Source organism: Aphelocoma coerulescens, chromosome 1, assembly GCF_041296385.1.
Source record: "Aphelocoma coerulescens isolate FSJ_1873_10779 chromosome 1, UR_Acoe_1.0, whole genome shotgun sequence".
In the NCBI taxonomy this organism is placed as follows: domain Eukaryota; kingdom Metazoa; phylum Chordata; class Aves; order Passeriformes; family Corvidae; genus Aphelocoma; species Aphelocoma coerulescens.
The window spans coordinates 96,855,385-96,878,984 of NC_091013.1; the positions used below are offsets into that span (position 1 = coordinate 96,855,385).

The 23,600-nt window shown below is 45.2% G+C and overlaps 1 protein-coding gene across 2 annotated transcripts; it reads right to left on the reverse strand.

Moving 5' to 3' along the window:
- Positions 1-1,713: 1,713 nt before the first annotated feature.
- Positions 1,714-23,580, reverse strand: CCDC191 (coiled-coil domain containing 191). Of its 2 annotated transcripts, none has more exons than XM_069020308.1 (16): positions 23,506-23,580; positions 21,234-21,375; positions 18,801-18,929; positions 18,085-18,263; positions 17,364-17,587; positions 16,412-16,568; positions 14,377-14,567; positions 13,404-13,650; positions 11,570-12,024; positions 10,977-11,071; positions 8,655-8,737; positions 7,494-7,595; positions 6,311-6,454; positions 5,085-5,237; positions 4,532-4,686; positions 1,714-3,043 (listed from the first exon to the last, which is right to left on the reverse strand). In XM_069020308.1, the coding sequence occupies exons 1-16, from the start codon at positions 23,578-23,580 to the stop codon at positions 2,911-2,913; spliced, it is 2,664 nt and encodes an 887-aa protein (XP_068876409.1). In that variant the 3' UTR covers positions 1,714-2,910. The 2 variants fall into 2 exon arrangements, with proteins under 2 accessions (XP_068876409.1, XP_068876420.1); XM_069020319.1 differs by having other exon boundaries at positions 21,234-21,321; positions 23,506-23,577.
- Positions 23,581-23,600: the final 20 nt, after the last annotated feature.

Below are 23,600 nucleotides of genomic sequence, written 5' to 3' on the forward strand. Positions count from 1 at the left end.
CCAAGTGTTGGAGCAGGAGGAATGCTCCGGTACAGCTGTAGGCTGAAGCTGTTTCCTTGGTCTGACAAGCTCTCTCACATGTCACCCTCCTGTGGGAACCTCAATTCGCAAAACACTAACGTTGTGCCAGGGATTTTAGGGGTATCCTATGCATTATCTGGCACAGCCTTGCTTCTGCCAAGGGGGTATATGTTTCAGCCATGTGTGGATCAATAAGGAAGTCAAGAGGCTTCTCCTCTCCTTTTTGATTCAGACCACTTTCAGTATGAACGTGCCTGATCCCTGAACATCTTCCCTATTCTTCAGCTGGATCTAGCTGAGGCTTCAGCTCCATGCTTGCACTGGCAGTAGGCAAGGGCTCTCAAAGCACAGCTCCCCGGATCTTTTAGCTTCTTGCTGCTGGAACTGTCCAACCAAAGAGCATCTGTCAGGAGACTGTTTCAAAGCTACTAGGAATAGAAGGAAATCCTGGAAGGTGAGAGCATTGGAGGCAAAGGACAATTTTCAAAATGTTGACTGTACTTCAAGTTCTTTGGAGGAAACTATGTTCCACATCAGCAGTATTATTTTTGTGATGGTGAGTGGGCACTGAGATGAGTGGGAGCTGTGGGGCTTTGGACAAAATGTGCATTGCTGGGGAAAGAATCTGCAATTTAGTAAACTGGATACACCCCTGAGTAGCCAGTGCTTTGGGGCACCTTTTTAGCTGCGCAAGATGTAAATTCAGTACATATTCAGCCTGTTACTAGGGTCAATTCCAGGCTGCATGTGGGTGCATCCACTCTACTGCTCCTAACTCTGGTTCCTCCCCCTACAGCTGCAGCATGTCCTGTCTCTGGCTGGCTGGAATGCTGCCTCCTCTCTAGATGAGGAAGGATATGTCCTCACCTTTTGTCCTCCGGGTCACTGTTCTCCTTACATGTGAATCCAGGTGGGGGGTGGGCCAGAGGCTTTCCTTGCTGTGTTCATTGTCAAGCCCCAGTAGGGAGGAAAAGTCCAGCAGAAGCATGGGAACATAAGGGCTGATTCAGGAGTTCCAGGAGCTTGTTGGGCACTACATGGCAGAGACTTTCAATGGGGAAGAATGTACTAAGAGCAAGTGGATTGCTGTTAGCACCAGGTGTGGCTGCTGGCTGCATTTGGAGCATTACTTTGGGAGCTCAGCCCCAGCTCTGCTCTTCCCTGCCTGTTTGGCTTAGTCCTCTGCAAAAAACACTCCCCTTCTGCAGTGCCCGCTCTTCCCCGCAACAGGAGTTATCCAGCCTCTCCCAGCTTGTGCTTCCTCTCACAATCTGCCTCGTAATGCAGCCAGATGGTCTGAGCTTGCCCACACTCCATGCAGGCACCTTCAGCTCTCTGCAGAGAACAGGCTTGTCTGACCTGCTGCTGGTCAGGTCTGCACCGCGCCTTTGGGAGATGGGGAACGCTCGGGTGTTGCAGAGGATGGCTGTGGGAGGTACCTGGGAGTGACAGCTGTCTTCAGACCTGCACCAACAGCCTGTGTGACAGCCTGGCTTGTGGGCAGGGAGAGTCTCTGACCATATCCCTGTGTCCACATGGACAGATTCCCAATGCTAAAGCTCTGGAGTGTGCTGCTGTGCTCAGGCACCCACCTATGCCACTTTGTCTGCAGCCTTTAGTGCTGGCCTTCTGTCCAGTGCCATTCAGTTGGCTTCTGACACAATCTGCACCAACAGCTCAGTTGTATTCATTTCAGATTTTGGTTTATTGGAAATTTTCAGTGCATATATGGGTTTTACAAATGATCTGTTACAAGATAACAGTAAACTGTTGTCTTCCTGGTGTTACTCAAGTACTTCCTGTACTGCCAAATGCTTTTCCAGAACTTTGCCTATCTGGCTGTGAGAGGGAAGTGATTCTAGCTTTCTGCCTTAACGTGTTCCTAAGACATACTGTACCTGAACAGCATTACCCTGTCTGCATTATGCTGCAGGTTAAGGTTAAACAGCGGTATGAAACTTGCATTTTAATCATGTCAGCTCTAGCTTATGTAAAAGCTACAATCTGCCTTTTTCTTGGAGTTTTGTCTTTTTTTCTTTGAAGTACTGGATCAAGTGAAACAGCCTAGACGGACTTGCACAATACACCCTGAAATATTAAACAGCTTGGGAAGTGTTTAAATGACAAGATAATTGAGGCTCCTAAACTTGGGATCACCACTTGATACCAAAATCAAAGCACTGTGTGTGTGAGCTGGCCAGTGCTGCAAACAAGGCAGTCTCTTGCAAAAGAACCCAGGTTTTAGATTGTCCATATGCAGTGCTGTGATCTGGATCATTAGCAAATATGGTTTGCATAAACAGCTCTTCCCTCACCTCCTCTAATCCAAACTTTCCTGGCACAGTTAGCTAGAAACTGTGCTCTAGGTGGCCAAGTTCACAGCAGTGTTTAGGGGTCAGCTGACAGTCAGGTCTGTCTGCTCTCTGAACAAGCTGTCACCCTACAGAGTACTGCCAACAGAAAAGCACTGGGCTACTGCTTAGGGAAAAAGAGATGAAGTTCAGTTCTGTGCTTCCTTGGATGAAGGAGGATTCATGTCAGTGCTGCAGCTCTGCATGTGGAAATGGCCTTAGCCTCAAACACACCCTGTGCTAGGCTGTGGTTATCTGGGGTTCATAGCCACCAGCCAAGACACCCCTACGGAGGCTTGTGGGGTCCTCCCCAAGGAGGAGCTTGAGGGGAATGACTGCATGAAGTGCAAAGTGAAACCGTCAGATAAGCTTCCATCTATGCTTTGTTTACAACAACAGTGACCACAGGGAGCTCCCTTTGGATATAAGACCCTCTGCACTTGGTCAGCCTTCCCCTTGGACTTGTTTCAGTCAGCAGGGACATAGCACTGAAGAGAATCGGCCTTGTCTCCTTCCCATCTCATCTGACTCTCTTCTGTCATGTCTGGAAGTTGGGGAGAATTTCAGCTACTCTCCTGCGTAGCTGGTTTCTTCTTTCCTCTCTTTCCCTTTCCTTTTTCATCAGTAATGGGTACTGCTTCCATGCCTTGAATGCGATCAGTTTAAGTCTCCTTAAAGAAATTAGGGACACAAGGAACAAGGTGACAATGTGCAGACGTGTACATAACATAACAGGCAATCAAAAGAGAACTCCTATTTGAGGGGGGAACTCAAATCTCAAGGATTTGTCCTTTCTGCTGTTAGTCAGGGCTGTCACATGTTAAGCATCTACGTGCAGACCATTTCATTGATATGTCAATCATGCTGGGGAAAAATAACTTATTTCCCTTTTCTATTCCTGTCCACCAAGAATTTTGCTCTTCTGACAGGATTCATTAGCTGGTGTTTGCTTAGAACTCTAAAGATGAAAGAGGTTTTCTGAAGAATAAACAGGGCCTCTGAAAGAAGTTTCTTTAGGAAAAATGCAGGTTCATTTGGTCCAGACCAACCCCTTGGGAATGCAGGCAGCTGGGCTCCAATTCTTACCTGATTTTAATCACCCCATCACAAGTGCCCTGCCCTGGGTTCCCACATGGGTAATAGGGACCAACAGTCCTGTCTAAAGAAGAGTTTGTTATGGCAAGGTCTGAACTGCCTTTTGCTGGTGGGGGAAGAGATAATAAGGAATGACAGGTGATTGTGCTCCTAATAGGAGGTCATATGTAGAATGAATCCAGTCTCTTCCTGGGTCTGACTTTCCCCTGGTTCCTCCAGTTTGCTGGCTTATTAATGTTAAACTGTGCACTATTCAGAACTTACTGATGCAGCAAGCTAGAACACGTCTGCTCTACTATGTAAGAGGTGAATTTAATTTAATTCTTCCTCCAAGGTGCTGCAGATCCCATTGGGGCTGTGCAAAGGCACAGCCTGTTCATGACTGCATGCAACTACCATGCTCTTTCATGGTGAGGCAGGTGAACAGACTTCTGTTTTCTGCTGAACTTTGACAATAGTTTTTTCTTCCTGCTAGAATGCTTTTTATGGGACAAGGAGTGGACTGGGTGTGTCCAGCTCCAGTCATGATTGGTAGAACTGACTGCTCTAGTTTTTGCTGTCAAGATAGGCTGGTGATGGCAAAAATGTAAAGACTCCTTAAGTAGGATTTCTAGTTGATCAACTTTGGATTTAGGAACTAAATAATCTGCTGTGGACAAAAAAGTACTATGTAATTCCTACACAATCATTTGGCTTGCTATAATTGTACTTAAAGATTTTCCTAAGGCAGCTTTTAGCAAAAGCTGCATGGCCAGATCTGCTAATCAGCTTAGAAAGTTTCAGCTACTTATCCTTACTTAGGCTTTCACTGTATTCTCTTTTTTTGAGATTTAGAAGTCCTGTGAAGGGTGCCATTACACTTTCATTTCCAGGCTGCAAGGAAACTTAGCATAAACCAGCTGATGCTGTCTGTGCATATCACAGAAGCAAAACATCAGCAGTATAGAACCTGTTTTTCCTGTGTTCCTGGGGAGCAGCTGACCTGTCGAAAGTAGTCCCTAAAATAATCTACAGGGTATATTAAACTGAAGTAAAAAGGACTGCTGGTCAGGGCATACACTTACTTACTACTGTGTTCAGTAGCAATCTTCAGCCTCTCCCATAAGGCCCTTTTTTCCTCCATGATATGATCAAACCATGCCCAGAAGTACTTCCTCATGAGGCAGACTGTGTGGAAGGTATCTGCTCTCTCCTCCTGAGTGGAGAGATAATCCTTGTACTGGGGAGGAGGACAAAGAAACAGGTGAGAATGGCTTTTTTTCTTCTTTTCTATCCCAACCTCTGGCCCAATAAATAGAGCAGTGCTGAGATTGTTGCAGTGAAGGGTAGTGGGCACATGAAGGGTAGTGGGTACAGGAGGAAAACCAGCAGGGAGCAGGGTGAGTGAGTGGAGAGTGGAGGAGCAGTGTGTAGGAGAAATTTCTGGGTGGAAGATAGTGATGGAGAGCAAGCAGCTGAGAGAAGGTCTCTGAAGAAGGGAATAATGTTGCTGGAATGGGGATAGCAAAACTCTGCAGAGGTTGTGCTACAGGTGAGTGAATTTGCACTGTGGTGAGGGGAGAGCGTGGCAGCAGCCAGCTCTCTTGGTATCATTTCTCCACTGTGGTGCAGGCCAACCTTTAGCCAGTTCCTGAAGCCCCGTCTCAGTAACATTTGGGAGTAGAAGTCCTCAGCCCGAGACATCTTCTCCCTGAGACTCTGCTGGGCATCCTGCAGCCAAGTCATCAGGCATTTCCTCTGCAGGCCCAAGCTGTGATGCCTTTGTGCCACCTGAGTGAAAACAGCAGAGACAGCAGCTGGCTACCTGAACTGGTGACTACCTAAGTATAAAGCCACAGAAAACTGAGTGCACTAGAAAATCATTTCAGCTTTTTGGGGTACCCCCAAATCCAGATTTCTGACAGCTGGAATAACTTACAGGATCCCACAAAGAGGGGTCAGCATAAGGAACAACACCAGTCTCTCTACCAGGCCACTGCTGCATCACTTCTAGAGAATGCCCTTTTGAACGAGATGCTCAGTTTAACTGATTGTGGATGGGGCAGAGGCATGGCCTGTAACAGCTTAGTCCAACCCTGTCCATAATGCTGACCAGCAGGGTGGACATATGGAACAGCTTGTATCCATCTACTTCTTCCCAGCTGGAGGCCTTTGTGCATTTGGTGAAGTACTGTGAGTAGCTTCAGTTCCAGTGACTTAAATGGAAGCTTTCCAACTTAGCCCTGGGCTCTGGCTCGATCTTCAGGATAAGGATGAGTGTTATCAGTCTCCCCCTGATAAGGGATGCTGAGTCAGTCACGTGTGGAAATGTTTCATTAGCAATACTCCTGCATCGAGGTCTCGGAAGCTGCCACTCACTGTTCTGCACTGAGGATAGGGCCAGGATAGAATAGATTGTTGGATTATCACCTGAAGTGTCCTGCCACTAGCAGTGGCCAGCGCTGTACCAGCAACTTCAGAGAGAGGGAAAGCCCTGATGACAGGCTGGGATTAACTCTTGCAGCTGAAGTTGCTTGGTGGTATCTCACTGATAAGCTTTGCTGTGGAGTACGAGAACTGGCAGGTGCATGCCATATAACTTCAATTATTTTTTTTCTGTTTAATCCTGGTTAATCAGCTATAAATGAAGATGCCATCCCTGCAGGTTTTTAGTGGCTTTTAATAATTATTGTCAGATGGGCTGATTCAAAGAACTAATACAGGGCAAGGTATGCAGGGAGATTTTTTGCTTTTTCCATCTCTATCTGGCCTAAAAGCCTATTAAGACTTCTGCTAAGTGCTGCATCTACTCTTCTTCCCTTCCTCTTATGGCACCAGTCATTTCCTTTACCCTCAGCACTTACCACTACACTTTCCTTGGCTTGCTCCCTCAGCCTTTTCCATGGCAGTATTCCCAGCTTTCTGAGAAGGACCTTCTCATAATGATCTTTAGCCTTTTTCTGGAGCTGCTGTTCTTTCTCCAGCCTCCTCTGCTTCTCCAGTTCTTTCTGCAATACAAAAAGCAGTGGTTTTAATTCCATCAGGATGAAGAGGATATTAAACAATGACAATAGATTATCATATTGGAGCTGGAGGTTCTGACCTGACAGGAAATAGGGATCTGTATCATCTTTAGCACTGCACACCAGACATGACCCCATGTAGTAGAACCTGTGTCCTAAAGCAAACTGTCTTCTCCTGGGAGATGATGGTACTCCCGGACACTCCCTTGGGCTGTGTATCAGCACTGCAGTTTGGAGTTACTGTAGCAGACACATCACCTGTGGCTACCACAAGTGCTGATGAGGCAGGAACTTCCTTTGAGGTCCAAAGATGATTCTGAGTTTATGCATGGACCCTACCACTTAATTTAGCCTAAACAGAAGGGGAGGGATGTGGGCATTTCATAACTGTATAATACTACTTTTGACTGATACTCAGGGATGAAGGTCAAACGTACTAAAACACTCCAAGCAGATCAGTAGTTGTAGGTCGAATTCCTGTAGGATTTCAAATGTACTATTTGGGTTATTAGGACAAGTAATTTCCAACTAACAGTAATGATGTGCAGATATTCCTAGGTTAGCTCCAAGGAGAGAATGCTTCTATTCTTCAGGTGGAAAGCTGGCCTTAATACAGCATCAGGCTGGTTTACTTTTGAAACATGTGTTTGTGACTGGTATCACTGTGTACAATTGAGGGGTGACAAGAGTGGACAGTCTGAGAGTAGACTGAACATGCTGTCACTGTGGGGGGCTTATGTGGCTCTATCTCAGCAGAGAATGCCCAGCAGCTGGGACCTCTAGTCCTGTTGAGGAGACAGACAACATATACTTCATAGCACGTTTGGGACACAGCCCTTCCCTAACACTGCCAGAAGGGGGGAAGATTGTGAGTGTGTATTGTGGGTGCTGTGCCGTGGAACTCTGCTCTACCAGTGAAGACCTTCAGTTCACATTACTCTGGCTGCTGACTGAGTACCAATGGGTAATGATCTTCTTCCCTATCCCTGCTAAACGGGGAGAAACAGGTGAAACATTTGGTCACCAGCTTCTGCTGCCTTCTCTCCTCCCGGCGTTTTTCCCGCTGTGCTTCCTTCTCCTCAGCTTCCTTCCTCTGTCGCGCTTCCTGTTCAGCCTTCAGCTGGGCCTTGAAATGGAGAAAGGTGAAATTCAATTTGTTTCATGTGACCTTTTCCATGAACACAGATCTTTAAACTTTCCTACTGTTCCTCTAGTATTGACTAGCACCTGGAACTTCAGAAGGAAGCAGACCTTTTCACGTACTAGACATGATCTGTGCTCAACAGTGATCTGTGGAAGGGACAGGAAGGAGGGACTGTCCTTTTTACTACCTATATACATATCTGTAACTATCTATCTATTTATTTTTCTATGTATGTACATGTTTATCTTTCTTTGCCCTAAGTTACAGTATTTGTCCACTCTTCCTCTAAAAAAATGTAAACCAAACACCAAGTCATTTATTGAGAATTTGATTACTGAAGTCAGTTCTGAATCCCTGGGCCCTGCTCTCAAGTTTAATTTCCACATGCAAAGCAGCGTTACAGGTACCCAAACATTTCTTTCCCCAAACACTGAAGATAACACTTTCTACTCCTAATGCAACTTACTAGCAATGTTTTCAGTAACAGTTTAATACCCTAACTTGAAGAAGGCTCCTCTGTTTGATGTGTATCACAGAATTTGTGTATTAGCTATACAAACATTGTCAGTACGTTCCCTCTTCAGCAGCGATTTGCTAAAAGGCACAGATTTTTACTAGGCAAGACTGCATGTCCTCAAGCCGCATGTGACCAGAGAGGAAAGGCAGGGAGGGGAACCTCACCACTGCCAGGTCCCATCAAGTGGATCTCTGTGTGCACTTCCACCCTTACTGTTCTCAGCAAACACAAGCTACAATCATGGGGTAGGTGTGAAAAAAGTTTAGGGGGTGATAAGGGAGGCTGCTTCTAGAACTGTGACTTCAAGATTAAGTGTCTGCCTATGCTATAGCAGGGCCAGTGCTGCAAAAGCAGCTCTAACTACTTCTTTTGTTGTGCGATGGACATTTGCTTTCTCACAAGTCATAAAACTCCTGCTTTGGATAAAGGGCCTTTTCTTGGTCCCTGACTCTGGGGTTAAATCAGCATTTCTTGTAACTGGAATGATATGAAAGACACTTTACTTCATTTTCCACTTTCCTTACCAGTTTTTCCTCTGTTTTTCGTTGTTTGGCTTCTTCTAGTTTCCTCTTCTGTTCTGCCCGCTGAATCGCTCTCTCCTCCATCCCTACAGAAACAGAAGACATAAAGCTTAGAGGAAATGGGCTATGGTGTTATGGCAGAAGTTTGGTGAACAAAGATGCATCACTCTATGCCAGGCCCTACTGCCCTGGCAATGCCAGCACAAAGGGACTTGCTTTCTGCAGCCTCTTACAGCCAGCAGTGTTGTGAACAAGGAACCTAAAAATGTTTTTGAGATGACTCAGGACCACGGTAATGACATTCTCTCCACCCTCCTTGGTTGACAGGCACAGCCATGTGGCTCAGTTATGAAAGAAGCTGTGTTCAGAGGGTTTGTCCCTGCCTTTCCTGATTGAGGGCTGAGGCTCAGGGCACATCATTTAGCAGCAATTGCTGTAAGGTCTCCAGTAAGCTCTAACTGCTTATTTAAAAGCAATTTAATGACAGAAAGCATCACTGTCACAGTGACATACAGGTACTTGGTCCCACTAGTAAGAAACTGCTGCATAATGCTTCTTTTGGAAGGTAAATTGCAATGCAGGGATCTTGCTGGCCATCAGCAAAGGTGCTACACACAGAACATGCAGAAGAGTTGGGAACCTGTGCTTGCTTCCTCTGCAGTTGCAGACAAAGCAAAGGCTAGAGCAGTCAATAACTGGGAGGCATTTGTTTTGAACACAGTAGGTTTCCTCAGATTCTCTTCTCCTCTCAGCTGTCCCAGGGTTCTCTGGCAAGGGAAAACCACCATGCAGTGATAACTTCATCCCTGGATTTTTTTGGGGATCTTTAAACACAAACACTTGAATGCTCTGAAAAATATGCTTGCTGTCTCTAAGGTGTGCAGAGTTCAGGCAAATCAGGGTGAATGATGGCTTGGACTAGATAGCGTTAGAGCTGAACACAGGTAGTGAAAGGCAACTATTAATGCCCAACTATCATGGCAAAAAAGGTCTGGTGATGCCCAAACTATTGAAACATCACAATGATTACATTCCAGGTGACCTTTCATGCAGGCTGTGACTACTGTGCATTGATGCAGAAGAACTTCACCATAGGATATAACCAGAATCCTAATTTACTGATGAAAAGGCTGTGTTGCATGTTTATTGTGAAAATGCTGTTCCAGTGTGGCCAGAGAAGGGGAGATATCTCACAAAAGGCAGGGATCTGGAGTTCCTTCCCCAGCCTGGCTACTATTGTCTCACTAGACATTTAATTCCCTTTGAAATCTCAACACCTCTGTCAAAGCTGGATGAAAATGACTGGCCAGTATGAATGTTACTTGGGTGCATTGACAAAGATCCATGCCATAAATCGAATCCCTCCTGATGGGAGAGAGTTTTTAAAGTCCTTGCCAGGAGTTAGTTCGAGAGACAAATGGAGACTTTCAGCCTTCACAGCTGCTAGATAGTTGTTTATTAAGTCTTATCAGAGAAACAGAGTCACTAGCGTGACCCAGACACAGCACAGAGCAGAGAACGCAGGAGAAAAGCCTAATTATCAAGATTTATACAGCCTTCTAAAGATAAATTACCCAATTAAAAAAATGCAAGATATTTTCACTTTTTTACCAATGTCCAACAAGTTCCTAAATCACGTAGACAGGAACTGTGGAACTCTTTATCCAAACATCCCAGACCACTACTGCTGCAAAATATGGAGTTAGTGAAGAAGGAGAAAGAAGCTTTTAACTACAACTTATCCTCCATTTTGAGGTTTTCTACTTTTATCTATTTACTATGCAAATAGACCTAAAAACTCTAAATTTTTCACTCTGTGATAATATCACATAGTATTCTATCACCTAATTCACACCAGTTTAGTTTCTAGTTCTTTTCTAGTAGTAGGCAGTTTTTTCCAAGGTTGGAGGTCAAAACAGTGTTGTTCAGGGAGGTAAAAGCCCTTCAAAACAGGCAGAGAAATATTCTCTGCACTCTGGGTTCTTACATGCATGATGAAGGGAATGAGACTAATGGCAACAAACCCTGTACAGCTTCTCTCTCTGAGTTTTGTCACAGCAGAGACAACCACAGGTGTTAGGACTGCCACAACTGTGTACTAAGTGTGGGCATGAGGGGTTTGCAGTGTCCCAGGCTTCACAGATGCCTGTCTCAGATAGGAAAACAGCTCACCCTCTCTCACAGCACTCATCAGACTGGGAAAGAGAATGCAGAATTTTACTTGCATAAAATCATCAACCAGCAAAGCTGAGGCAAAGACAGACATTTCCAGATAAGCTGTTGAGAAAAGTGGTCTGGAATGGTCTTTGCTATCTAGAACAATACCTTTCAGTATGGGATGAGGTGAGGTCAGCCAGCTGGAGGGCCTCCTGCCTTGCACTGCTGCCCTTGTGTTTCCTGGCCCATGAGAATCAGGTGGCCTATGAAAGAAAAGAGTAAAGAAATTCTTCAGTGAATGTGGTCAAACTACGTCTCATACCTACCACCAATGGCCTTGCAGCTTCTGTTCTCCATTGTGCTGCATTATCCCTGATACACCTTTCTTCTGCTTGAAATGGGACTGATGATGCGTCCTTGCAAAGGAACGGAGTTGCAGGGCTGCTGCATGGTCTGAAATATGGAGGATGATACTCCTTCTTTTCATGACTAAATAGATCCCTGCTGCTACTATGGGTGGCACTGGTGTTGCTGTTTCTAAGTGGATCCTAAGTAGAGATCACCTGGTGTTGAGCCAGTGCAGAAGGCGAGAAGGAGAGAGAACTGCGGCCAGTCTGATACTTCCCTTGAGGCTAAGTCCCAGCTGAGAGGAACAGCAGATAGCACTAACATGAGTGAAACGTGCCTAGCAAATTCTGCCTCAGCTTGAGTGGGAATGAGACATGATGACTAACTGACCCTGCTTTATTGAGGGCATATACCTCAAAGGGGTTGTATTCTTGCTTCTGGATTGTTTTTCCTCCCTGGTTTGAGAAACAGAATTGTTAAACGTCTGGGTTACAGCCGTAGCTTGTGCTGCCTCTTCTTTATCTCTGCTCAGCTTCTGATGTTCCTGCAGTTTAAGGATCAGCTCTTGCTGCTTCTGAAGCTGCTGCCTCTGCTCCTCAATCACACGTTGCTGGAAGGCGTGACGGTGCTCAAAACGGCTACCATAAGCAGGAGATTTCTTTGGACTGAGTGCCTGGAACTGCTGGAGGACAGTGGCTATTTGATTCTTGTACATAGCCTGGTCCTGGGAACTCAGGGCTGCATGTCTTATGGTAATCTCCCAGGCAAATTTGGGGTTTCTGCAGAAATGAGATGTGTGAACAACATCCCAACTAGACTGGTCTCTGGTCTGGTCAGGCTGTTTCTGTATGAGGTGAGTTTCAGTTGGCTAGGGGAAAAAAAAAGAAATTAGGAAAATTTGGCATTGATTAAAACTAAGCACTCATCTACCCTTCCTGCGTAGTGGTTTTTTTAATGCAAATCTAGTGAGATGCCTGACAAGTAGGGTAATCTCAGCTATGCAATCTTTATCCAGTCAGGCCAGAGGGGCCCCATTATGCACAAAATGGAGGCTGTGGGGAAGAACTCTTAAGGAGCTGAGTGCCATTTCACCAGGAGGAAAAAGTCCTGATCATGCAAGAGCTTTGGCAGGAATACATCCTGGCTATTTTGTCAGGGAGCATGGCTTAGGACAGCTCATTTTTCAGGGATTAGCACACTCCGTTTTGGGACTGTGTTGTCCCTGCTCAGCACTCAGATGGAGAATAAAATTAAAAACAGTTGTTGAAGTGGTCTACACAACTGATCTACTGAACAGTCCTCTTTTAGATGGAAGTCTACAATGCTCATGCCTCTTTTCCAGCTTTGATAAAGGTTACCATAATGCCTCTTTTCCTCATGCCTCTTTTCCTCATGCCTCTTTTCCAGCTTTGATAAAGGTTACCATAAAACAGGTGCACAGTGGGGAATGAGGCTGCACCCTTCTGGCACATGGTCATTCTCTGAAGAGGCATCAGCTGTAAGGTCTGCTTTCTGATTCCTAGGTCAAACCCTAAATTCAGTTCCATTCCTTCAGCACAGATTTTATCAGTGCAGCAGAAGAAAAATAGGGGCCTACTGGGATAGTATAAGCACTGAAAGAAATCAACTTTTGCTTACACTTAAGCAAACAGAAAGCTTGACCTGTAATATGTGTGTGTGGGCTCTAATACTGACATCAGGATACTGCTGTGGTACAGGTTTTATAGACAGAAGGGAAGGTGGGCATCCAACCTGACAAAAGACAATTTAAGGAAGCAACCTCTGATTCTCCTCTCTTACCTCCCTGTGATGCGCATTATCCTGAAACAGCCAGTGACAGCCTCTATTTTTCCCCATACTTAAAAGCTGGAGAGCTGCACTGGCATGAAAAATATCTCTTGTCATGCAGTCAAGTTATTCTTTTTCAGTCTAAGCTGGGATCAAAGATGTAACTAATCTCTCAGTAAAAGTGATCTGGGGGTGGGATGCTCATTGCGACTCAGAGTACATGAAGGGCTGTTCTTTGGCAGCACTAGAGATTATTTTTAAAACTCATCCATCGTCCTTCACATTTACCTCTGATTTTTAGACATCTCTTCTGAACAGCTGCAGGCAGGTATTTGGGGGTCACCCTGGGAAAGAAGCTTTCCTCTGGGACAATGTACTTTTTATTTCAGACTGCATAAAGTAAGTACTTTCTAAGAGTACAGCTATGCCAACAGGCAAAACTACATGGGAAGGATTTACCTTGTCTTGCTGTAAATCTTGATGACTGTTTACTTCTGCTGTCCCAGGCTTGTTAACCGCCAGTGGCCTGTCCCCACCTTTCCCCAGTGACACAGCCTCCAGCAGCTGTTCCATCTTTCTTCTTGTCTGCACCCTCTTGATCTGCAGCTCTCGCTGTTCTGTCTCTGCTCGGCTCCAGCGCTGCCAGGCCAGAAAGCAGCAGCGCAGGAGCCGTCGCTCGTTGTGCTCCACAGCCAGGTGGGCTTTCCTGAATGACAAAACGTTTGTGTTATGGCAGGAGTGAGGCCTCTGCCAAGGCACGAAGCCACATCATTTCCTTTTGTTGCTTAACTCTGAAGGCCCTCTGAAGTTGTACAGAGCTTGTCCAAGGACGAGTGGGAGGGCAGAAAGGATGGCTGCTATTCTGAATTAAGTTTCACTAGTTCACACTTTGCAATTTCCTGTGTCATCTCTGGAATGCAGGATAGTTGCAAAAGAGGTATCATGTTCCCTGGCCAGCTGCATATGGGGAAGTGACAGTGTCTCACCACTGCAGCCTGCCAGACACCTGCAAGAGCAGTGTTTCTCTGGATGATAGGGAATTCATCCAACAGCCTCCTTAATCAAAGGCACTGGCTGAAATGATCTCTGCTACATTACTATTGAAACAGCAAATATATTAATCAGGAATAAATTTGGCAACTCATATTCTCTGGAGGCCAGAGCGAGCCAGGGTGAGATTTCTAGGAAAGACACCTACAGGGAGACTGAGACGCAGGCTTGTTGGAAAGTGCTAAAGCACTTGTTTCTATCTGTCCTCCTTTTCATCTGTGCCACAATGCCTCTGGCATACTGCAGGCAGTGTAGCAATTTTCTCAAAAAGCTGCTGTTTCCCTCCTGCTGGGTAACTGACAGGCTCCTTTTACAGTCCCTGATCACCGCTCTGCCCAAGTATGGCTGCAGTAGGAGGAATTCCACAGTAAAGGGTCACTACCTGTTTTGATCTTGGAGATGAACTTCCAATTGCTGTGTCTCCTGCTCTACTTTCTGGGCCCAAGCATAGTTTCTCCAAGCTCGCAGGGCCTTCAGTTGGCATCTCCAGTCAGCAAGGGCTCTGGCTTTTCCCATTTCAATTCTGCGCTCCAGAACGACTTTCAGCCAAGCAGAGAAATGTCGTTGCAAGCACTGCATGGGAGAGTTTAAAAAAACCAATGAGCAAGATACAGTGTGCCACACAAATACTGATCCTCTCTGCCCTTTGCCTATTCTAACTTTCCTTTTTGAGATTCTTTTTAGAATCCTCATTTTCAACAATTACCTTGAGGATAAAGATAAAAAAGTATTGCAGAGCATGTGCAGGTCTTCTACAAAAAGCAGAAAGGGTCTAAAAAGAGACATCATATCATGGGGCTCCATGCTTTGGAGTGAAATGCACTTAGTTCACCAAGTGTAAAGGAATGAAATGGGTGAGGAACGTAGAATTTCTAGAGACATGGAAAATATTCTTAAATCTAGAAAATGTCTAAGATGCTACAGGTGAGAACACATGTGTGAAGAAGTCCTGCTCTAAAAAAAAAATTTTTTTAACTTAGACAAAAATCAAGTCACTTCCTAGAGTGAATTTATGACACCGCCTCAGCTCATCCTTGTTCCAGTAGGAAGCCAAACCTTTCCCCTATTGTGTAATTAGACTCGCTGCCTTTGGGAGTAATTTACACTGTACAGAGCAGCAATTTGCTATCTAATCTACCCCATAATTCTCGCCCTGTCACTGCAGACACTGTTCATTTTGATCCTCCAAGTGGGTCAACTCACAGGACTCTGCTGTTCCCTTTTTGTCATAGTGCCTTGTGTTAATTGCATTCCTCTCTCACTTGAAATCTTCAAATGGAGACCTACAAAAAGTCAATGCATTAGCTGTTTCTTTCTGCTTTAGGAAAGTAATCAAAATGTCACTATTGCTTAGCTCAGCCAAGCTGTGGCTTCTCCCATTACGCCAGTCCTGAATTGTTCTGTGGTTTCATTCAGGCTTATCTTCACAGATTAAACTGTGCTGGAGAGAGGTTGTGTACTGCTAAACAGCAAGCCAAACTCAAATCCAGCAGATGGGCAGATGGATTGAGCTGTGAGGAGAATCACCATAAAAATGATGGGATTCTTCTGCTGAAAAAAACCCTAGATGTAGATATATAGACATCAACAATGATGACTGCTCTATTAATTGAAAACATTATGTGATGGATAGCATTCATACCTCCACTCAGGAAATTTATTCCCTTTGCTCAGGCTGCCTATAGAAAATTATTCAGTACTAAAAGATCACTGTTCAGTTGCAAGTATTTGATACATGTTTAACCCAGAGCTGACCATGGTACCAGAAAAATGAAGGTAAAAGAAAGAGGTTCCTACTGGAATTATTAGTTTGTTTGCCTTGAAAGAGCTGTTGCAGTAACACAGAATATCCTACTGCACCGAGTGGAAGGGGATCCTTGAGGAACCTGTTACTGTGGATGTGCTGGCATGCATCAACTCTCAGAGCTCCAAATTCATCCCAGGCTGCAGCATTTCTCTTTCCTCTCCCTGTTCCTGAACTAGAGTCTGCAAGGCAATCTTTAAAATGCCTTCCCACACACACAATAAGGGCTTTTTTCTGCCACTTTCTCCTTTTATTTCCTTCCTTGAGGGAAAACAAATCTCACTCCACTTCCTCCTCTGTATATCCCCTTATTTCTTGATTGCAGAAGCCTTTATGGTCTCACTTGTCTTGAGAGCCGTGTCTTTTCCACAATTCTAAGTGAAATGTCCCACTAAGTACACTGGAGGCATAGGCCCACTGGGGTTGGCACCTCAGGATTTCTTGCTCCTAGTCTTCTAAGATACTTTTTGCTCTGCTCTCATACTTTCCTGGTATCAGGAGGTCTTGGAAAAAGTAAAAACTTCTGCATAACCAGGACTTCTTACTTCAGTTTTACAAATGGTAGCCAAGGGCAGGTAGCTCAGAGTCTCAGATAAAGAAAGGTGATGCTCACTCTCTGCTTACTGATGTGAATCCTGTGCAGCAGCTCCTGAGTCCTTCTCTGTTTCTCCTCTCCTTGCTCTTCTCTCTTCAGGACCAGGGGTGGTGACACAGTAACAGACACCTCCTGCATTGACAGCTTCTGAGGTTTTTTTTCTATCTTCCCCTCCCTGCAAAGTGAACAAACATACAGATCTAATATCTGATATATAATCTAATACCTTCTCTTTCTGGCCAATTCTAAAAGAACCACCTCTACAGCTTAGAAAGTTGCTGATCATTTTAACTTGGCCTTCTTAAAAACCACCTCTGTAATGGTTTGGGGTCCCAGAGATTAAACAGTCCGGTGCGTTTCCTAAATATAGAAGGCAGAAGAAAATAGTAAATCATTTCAGTAAATATTTCATTTAAGCACTTGTATGAGAAGATTTAGGATCTCAGGGCTGCCTAAGTAAATAAATGGCATTCCTAAAAGTGACATCTCTGTGACAATCCAAGCTCAGCAAAAGAAAAAAATTATGTTTCTGCAGAATCCTCAGCCAAGAATGCTCTTTATCTTTCATAGCAGGGAAAGTATTGCAAGTGCTAGACTTTCAACACAGATTATTTTTTTCTTTTATTTTCTGTGTACTGGCTTTCTGGTGGCATTAGATGCTAACAAAGCTGGATGTAGCCACAGAGCTGATGGAGAGAATGTACAGTGGTGCAAACACACTCCTACTTTGTGTTTCAGTGCACATACCATAATGGCTGAGGGGAGGATATCACTATACTTAGCCCACCTTCCCACTCATGAAAAACTCTGCCACTGATGTTGGTAACAAAAGACTAAAAGGTTTTGGGAGAGTTCAGAGACAATAACAGCTGTTTTGTTTGGGATCACCACTGCTCTTACATTTAACAAAAGGAGCTGGTAAGTGTTTTCATATCTCTACACACCCACACCCACACACCCTCTTCCTTACATTCTCCAAACTCTTGCCACAGTGTGCTTCTTCTCAGCCATTTCCTTTCGCAGCTTCACCATTTCCCTCTGGATCTCCTCCTCCTCCTTCTTAGCCTGCAGGGCCTTCCTTCTATCCTCCTCCTGTGCTTGGAGCCTGGCCTCAGACAGAATTGCTTTCTTCAGGGACTCCTTTTGTCTCTGAAGCTCTAAAGCCTTCTGATGCCTCATTCGGTTTTCTTTCACCTGAGAAGGAGGAAATCGGCAAAATCGGAAAGCAAGCACCAAAGGCTGAAGAATTTGAAGTTCCCAGTACACTGCCAGGGTGGGTCACAATCCACCTTTCACATTAAGAAAGAAACCCTACCCGTAGCTGGCACTGACTGGAGAGATTCTGCTCTTGACCATGTGAGAGAGTGAAATTAAATCAATATTCCTTAATGGGAGCAAATTCAGAACTGACTGCTATGGCAGCTCTTCCTGGAAGTCTTCAGAAAAAGGGAGAAAACCTGAACAGTTTTAGTGAAAGCTGACTGTGCAAGCTACTGCTGAATGGCTAATGTGCACATGGAAATGAAGTAAAGTTTCAGCTGAACTGGGGAAGAGTATCTTTGGGTAGTTGCTTCCAAGTCAGAGATTATTGCAGGCTCTGAGAGAATACTGGGGAGGTATCACTGAGCATTTACTCTAATCCTATAATCCTCCATCTTATTCCTTTTAACTGAGCTGCCTTGCCTGCTCACCTGCTTGTGTCTGAGCTCCATGATTATTCGTGGATCTACAAGTTTTTTTTTTTCCTTGATCTCTTCAAGTCTAAGGTGTTTTGCTATACCACAGTTCACAACTTCACTCTGCAAAAGATGCTGAAGGTATTTCTGGACAGAGGAACTTTCCATTTCACATTCCAGATAGCTGCACAAGTCTGAAATGAGAAATTCAGATAATCTCAGGCTAGTCTGAAATGAATAAACCCTTCTCAGATCACAAAGCCTAATGTAATTAAAGGGATCACTTCCCCAGACTGTGAATGCACTTCTGATGAACATGGACACACTGACTGCACTCCATTTATCCCCAGAGTCTTAATCAGTCTCCCATTGAACATGCTAGAGCAGTAACAATGTTTCATCCATTTTTTTACTGTCCCACCTCTCAGCATCTCAAAGGGCTGTATAAACTTGACAGGCCTCAAAAATACAGGTTCACAAAAGCAAAAAAAGAATTCTCTTTTACAAGGGGAGACACTGAATGTTTATGAGGTGCATTTATGCAGTCATACAGCAAAATGCTGTAAGAGCTGGGGGACAAAAATCATCATATTTAATCTTGTTTCTACTGAGTCCACTGTCCTGGCCTCAAAACAACTGTTACCTCTCAGTCTGATAAACCATGAGACCTGACCTCCTTCCCCAGCACAGCCTCAGAGACAAAACCAGGACTTGCTCTGCAGTGCTCTCACCATCAAAGTGCTCATACTTCGGAGGGGCTGCAGGAGGCTCTTCCTGAAGGACAGACTCAACTTCCTCTTCTCCATCACTCAGCTCCAGTTGCAGTTTGGACTTCATCCACTTACTGAGCAGCTCCTGGGCTATCATGAAGAAAAAGACTGATGACTTCACTTGCGTAAAAAAACTATATGGCTAAGTGTGAACTAGCAATAGTCTGGGATAGCTGTATGCTGAGAATGACTGCAAGCTGATCGGCAACAGAAAATGGAATAAAACTAATAGTTCGGTTCTCATCTTCTTGATCTATAAAAGAACAGGAACAGAAGGTGCCAAATTTTGTCCCTGTCACATGTGTCACAAATTAATTCTTCTCCTCCTTATTTTTCCTACTATGATTCTGTGGGCATTTATCACTCGTGATTATTTTACAGCATTTACTGAGGAGGTGGAATTCACATGAGATAATTCATAACTCAGATAGCTTTCATATGTTTTACCACTGCACTTGTAGACACTTAGATGGTTTCCACATCTACAGCCAAGGCTGTCATATGCTAAATTCAGAAGAACCGCTGTTTGGACAAACGATTGCTTCATGTGTACAGGTTAACCCTTTGCGAGTACCACATGAGCTACTGGTGAGTCTAATTGTGAATCTGTCAGGTGGCAAACTGCACCTGGGACTCAGGGTTAAGACTGCAGCTACAGGAATGCACCCATGATGGATGTGGTACTCCTCAGTGAGCTCAAATGCCTAATGAACAGCTGGGTATGAAGTCCTTCAATGGACTGTTTGCATCTCCAGTCTTCTGTGGAAAAACAAAAGAATTCCTTTTTCAGAGTTCCTTCTCAAAAGCAAGGTCAGCTCACATGTCTGCTGCCTCAAGAAACCAGCTGGCCTTGCTGCATGGGTGGCCAAGCTGTTCCTGAAGCAGGACACAGGGCTGTAAACAGCAAGGCATCAGGAGCAGCCCCACAAGAAGTGGAGCCATCCTCAGCTGTCCATGCGATGAGGATGGACAAAGAGCTGGGATCTCGGCAGCCACTCTAGTGGGAGTCATTACACAGTGTAAGGCACACAGTCAGCAGACAGGAGCAAACAGCTGCTCCAAATATCTCCCAACACAAAGTAAAGATGCTCCCTGGTATTTCTAAGGCAATAAAGCCTTTTCCAACTTTCCTAAAAAACGGTGTGTTTTTTGAAGAAAACATAAATCTAATGTTTGTTGTCCTTCAAATCACTTTTATTCTCTTTCATAATCTCTCAGGCCAGCTCAGAACAGGGAAATATATCTGATAACAGAAAGAAGAGCAGAAAACAACTTGCCACTTGGGGAAGGGTTACTTTTTTGACTGGGATTTGTGATCTTCTCAAAACTGGAGGAAAAGCATTCTGGCACTTCTCTTATTGACACCTTCCTTTGAAAAGTGGGCTATGTGTAGTTAATACCATTAAGTATTGTAATAATGGATTCCAGATAAAAGAAATTCAGTTGAGCTAGGAACAGTTCTGAGAGATTGGTAGCTATAAAAAGGAAAACCCTAGCACAGAAGAGCAAACAAAAATATTAAAGAAACGTGAGGAAAGCAAGGAACCTTTTCACCACAGGAAAAGACAAGGCTTTTCACCAAAGCCAAGACAGCTCCTTTGGAGCCTCTGTGCTGTATAATGCATTCAGACAGTGCACTCTAAGTAGGTAAGTGTATTCCATGTTGTCAGTTGAACCCTTGATGATAAGTGAAAAAGCTGACTTCCTGTATTGAAGTGGATGCTCTTAAGATGTGTCATCATCCTGTTCTGTAATGCTGACTCTTAAAAGAGCAGTTAACTCAGTTTTTAAAATCCTGTCTCCTATCAGCTTTTTACACTGCAGACATATTCCTAGCACTGATGGGTGATAATTTCCCTCCTCTTTGTTTTTTAAATCTACCACAACCTTACTTTCAAACTTCAGCAAGCATCTTTGGCTGCAGGCTCTAAAAAGAAATATTTAGTTAGCTCATTAGTGAGGAAAATTTTGCATGGGAATCAAAACAGAACCACATCATTATTTGTAGATGTGAAATTTACATAGAGCAACTCCATTTCCACATCTAGTCTGCTATCAGAAATATGTCAGGTAATTTCACCTGGTTTCCTACAGCCCACTACCTTTGCTTTGACCATACAGTGTGTCTTCAAGGACAGTTCTTACCCTTGTCTTGACCTGGTATTTCCAGGAGACAGAGAGTTTATCCTTCTTTTAGGTATGTCATTTAAGATCAACCTTGAACTTCAGCAACTGATTCTTCTTATGCCTTTCTCTATTAGATGAAAGACATCTGACCATGAACCGTTTCTTGTGAACTCAAGCTTTGCAAGAGCCTGTTCAGATCAGAACTACAAAGCTGGATCAAGAACAGTTCATTTCAGGCAGCTTGTGGCAAGCAAAATTTTAGCTCACCTTCCTCACGGGCCTCATGATGATCTTGCAGCCGTTCTGCAGTTTCCAAACTTGTCACAGGACCCCAAGGCCTCTGTGGATACCTTGACTTTTGAAGGGAAAAAGCTTCAGAGAGAGCATACTCAGAGGTTTGGTCCACTCTCTTTAAATTAAAGAAAGAAAAACATTTCTAAAGATATTAATTTTTACAGTTCCTATATCAACATTTCTCCTCCAGAGAGCAAACATCAGTGCAAATGTAACACAAAAATAGCATGCCTGTTATAAGGAATAGATTTCTTTTGAAAAGCATTTCTACAACTGCTTGATTGCATAAACTGGACTTAGAATTCTGTCATTAAGCAATAAGCACTCATTTGGCAATTAATGCCAAACACAGAGACTGGAGAACACAGAGAGAAAGGAAACACCCAGGACAGAGACTTGCTGAGCTAGTGCCCAGCAACCAGCAACTATGAAATTTTTATCAGCTTTTTGTCATAGCCAGGCTGAGAGACTTCCTGTCCCATATTCATCTCTCTGAAACGTTAATGGTCCTGACATATCACTGTGTTTTCACAAGTAACACCTGTGCCCCAGACAGTCCATATTTTTGAACTCCTTCTGTGTGTGCTGCTGCCAGAGGCCCAGGATACTGCCTGAGGAAGCAGATGCACACTCCTACCTGCCACAAGAAGCAGGCTGAAAGTGGGAGCATGGGTGTGCCCAAGGAAGCAAAACAAAGGGAACCTCACCCTAGAATTCATTTTCTTTGATGTCAGGTGGTTGCAGGTGCAGGACACGGTGCTTTGGGGTAAATCTCTTGTATTACTTGCCAAAAAAACCTGCAGCACTGCTCAACAGCAAGTTTTGTGTGTTGAGTTTTATGCACAGCAACAAGACACCTTACTCCTCATAGAGTTGGATTGGAAGGGACCTTTACAGGTCATCCAGTCCAGCCTCCCTGCCATGAGCAGGGACATCTTTGATAACACCAAGTTGGATGGGAGTGTTGCTCTACTTGAGGGCAGGAAGGCTCTGCAGAGGGGTCTGGACAGGCTGGATTGATGGGCTGAGGCCAGTTGCATGAAGTTCAGCAAGGTCAAGTGCCAGGTGCTGCATTTGCATCACAACTCCAGGCATCACTACAGGCTGGGGGAAGAGTGCTGGAAAGCTGCCCGGCAGAAAAAGACTTGGGGATGCTGTTTGACAGCAGCTGAACATGAGCCAGTGTGTGCCCAAGTGGCAAAGAAGGGCAATGACATCCTGGCCTGTGTCAGCAATAGTGTGGCCAGCAGGATCAGGGCAGTGACTATCCCCTGTACTTGGCACTGGTGAGGCTGCCTTGAGTCCTGTGTCCACTTCTGGGTCCTTAAGTTCAGGAAGGACATTGAGGTGAGTATCCAGAGAAGGGAAAAGCTGCTGAAGGGTCTAGAGGGGCAGGTGAGGGAACTGGCATTGTTTAGTGTGGAGAAATGGAGGCTCAGGGGTGAACTTATCACTCTCTACAAGCACCTGAAAGGAGGATGTAGCCAGACAGGGGTCAGTCTCTCCTCCCAGGTAACAACAGACCAGGTAACATGGAATAGCTTCAAGTTTTGTCATGGAATATTTAGATTGGGTATGAGGAAAAATCTCTTCACTGAAAGGGAGATCAAGCATTGGAACAGGCTGCCCAGGAAAGGGGCAGAGTCACCATCCCTGGAAGTGTTCAAACAACCTGTGGATGTGGCACTTGTGGACATGGTTTAGTGGTGAACATGGTGGGGCTGAGTTAATGGTTGGACTCCATGATCTTAGACGTCTTTCCCAACCTTAATGATTCCGTGATCTTCAACCACCTCAGGTTACTCAGAGCCTCGTCTGTTGACACAACCTCACCCTGAATGTCACTGAGCAAGTTATTCCGCCTTGGCCCACTGTTCCATGCCACCCGATCCAAACCTCGGCAGGGACTAAGACAAACCACAGCGTTCCAACCTCTCGTGTCTCTTCCTGAACCCGAGTTTCACGCTGCCAACTTTGGCGCCGTTCGCTCGAGTGCAGCGCGGACTTCCCGCCCGCGGGAAAACCGCCCAGCCCTGGGAAACCTCATCCCTGCTCCTGACCCTGCCGTGCTAACTGCCCGCGATCCCAGGGCAGCGGGATCCCAGGGCAGCGGGATCCCAGGGCAGCGGGATCCCAGGGCAGCGGGATCCCAGGGCAGCGGGATCCCAGGGCAGCGTCCCGCCCCCGGCGCCCCCCGAGCCGCTGCGGGCGAGCGGGCCGCGCTCTCCCCGCCGTGCCCCGTTACCTGCGGGAGGCGCTGCCCCGTGAGAGCCATGGCCGCGCCGAGCACGCCCGCCCGCCGCCCGCCCCTCCCGGCCATGGCAACGGAAGGGCGGTGCC

Excerpts from the sequence above, each read along its gene's own strand:
- CCDC191 (XM_069020308.1), bottom strand. The coding sequence starts at position 23,580 with ATGGCCGGGAGGGGCGGGCGGCGGGCGGGCGTGCTCGGCGCGGCCATG. Across the intron at positions 16,569-17,363 it reads GTGGCAAGAGTTTGGAGAAT|GGAGGGGAAGATAGAAAAAA; the intron begins GTAAGGAAGAGG and ends TTCACTTTGCAG. Across the intron at positions 7,596-8,654 it reads GAAAAACAGAGGAAAAACTG|GCCCAGCTGAAGGCTGAACA; the intron begins GTAAGGAAAGTG and ends CTCCATTTCAAG.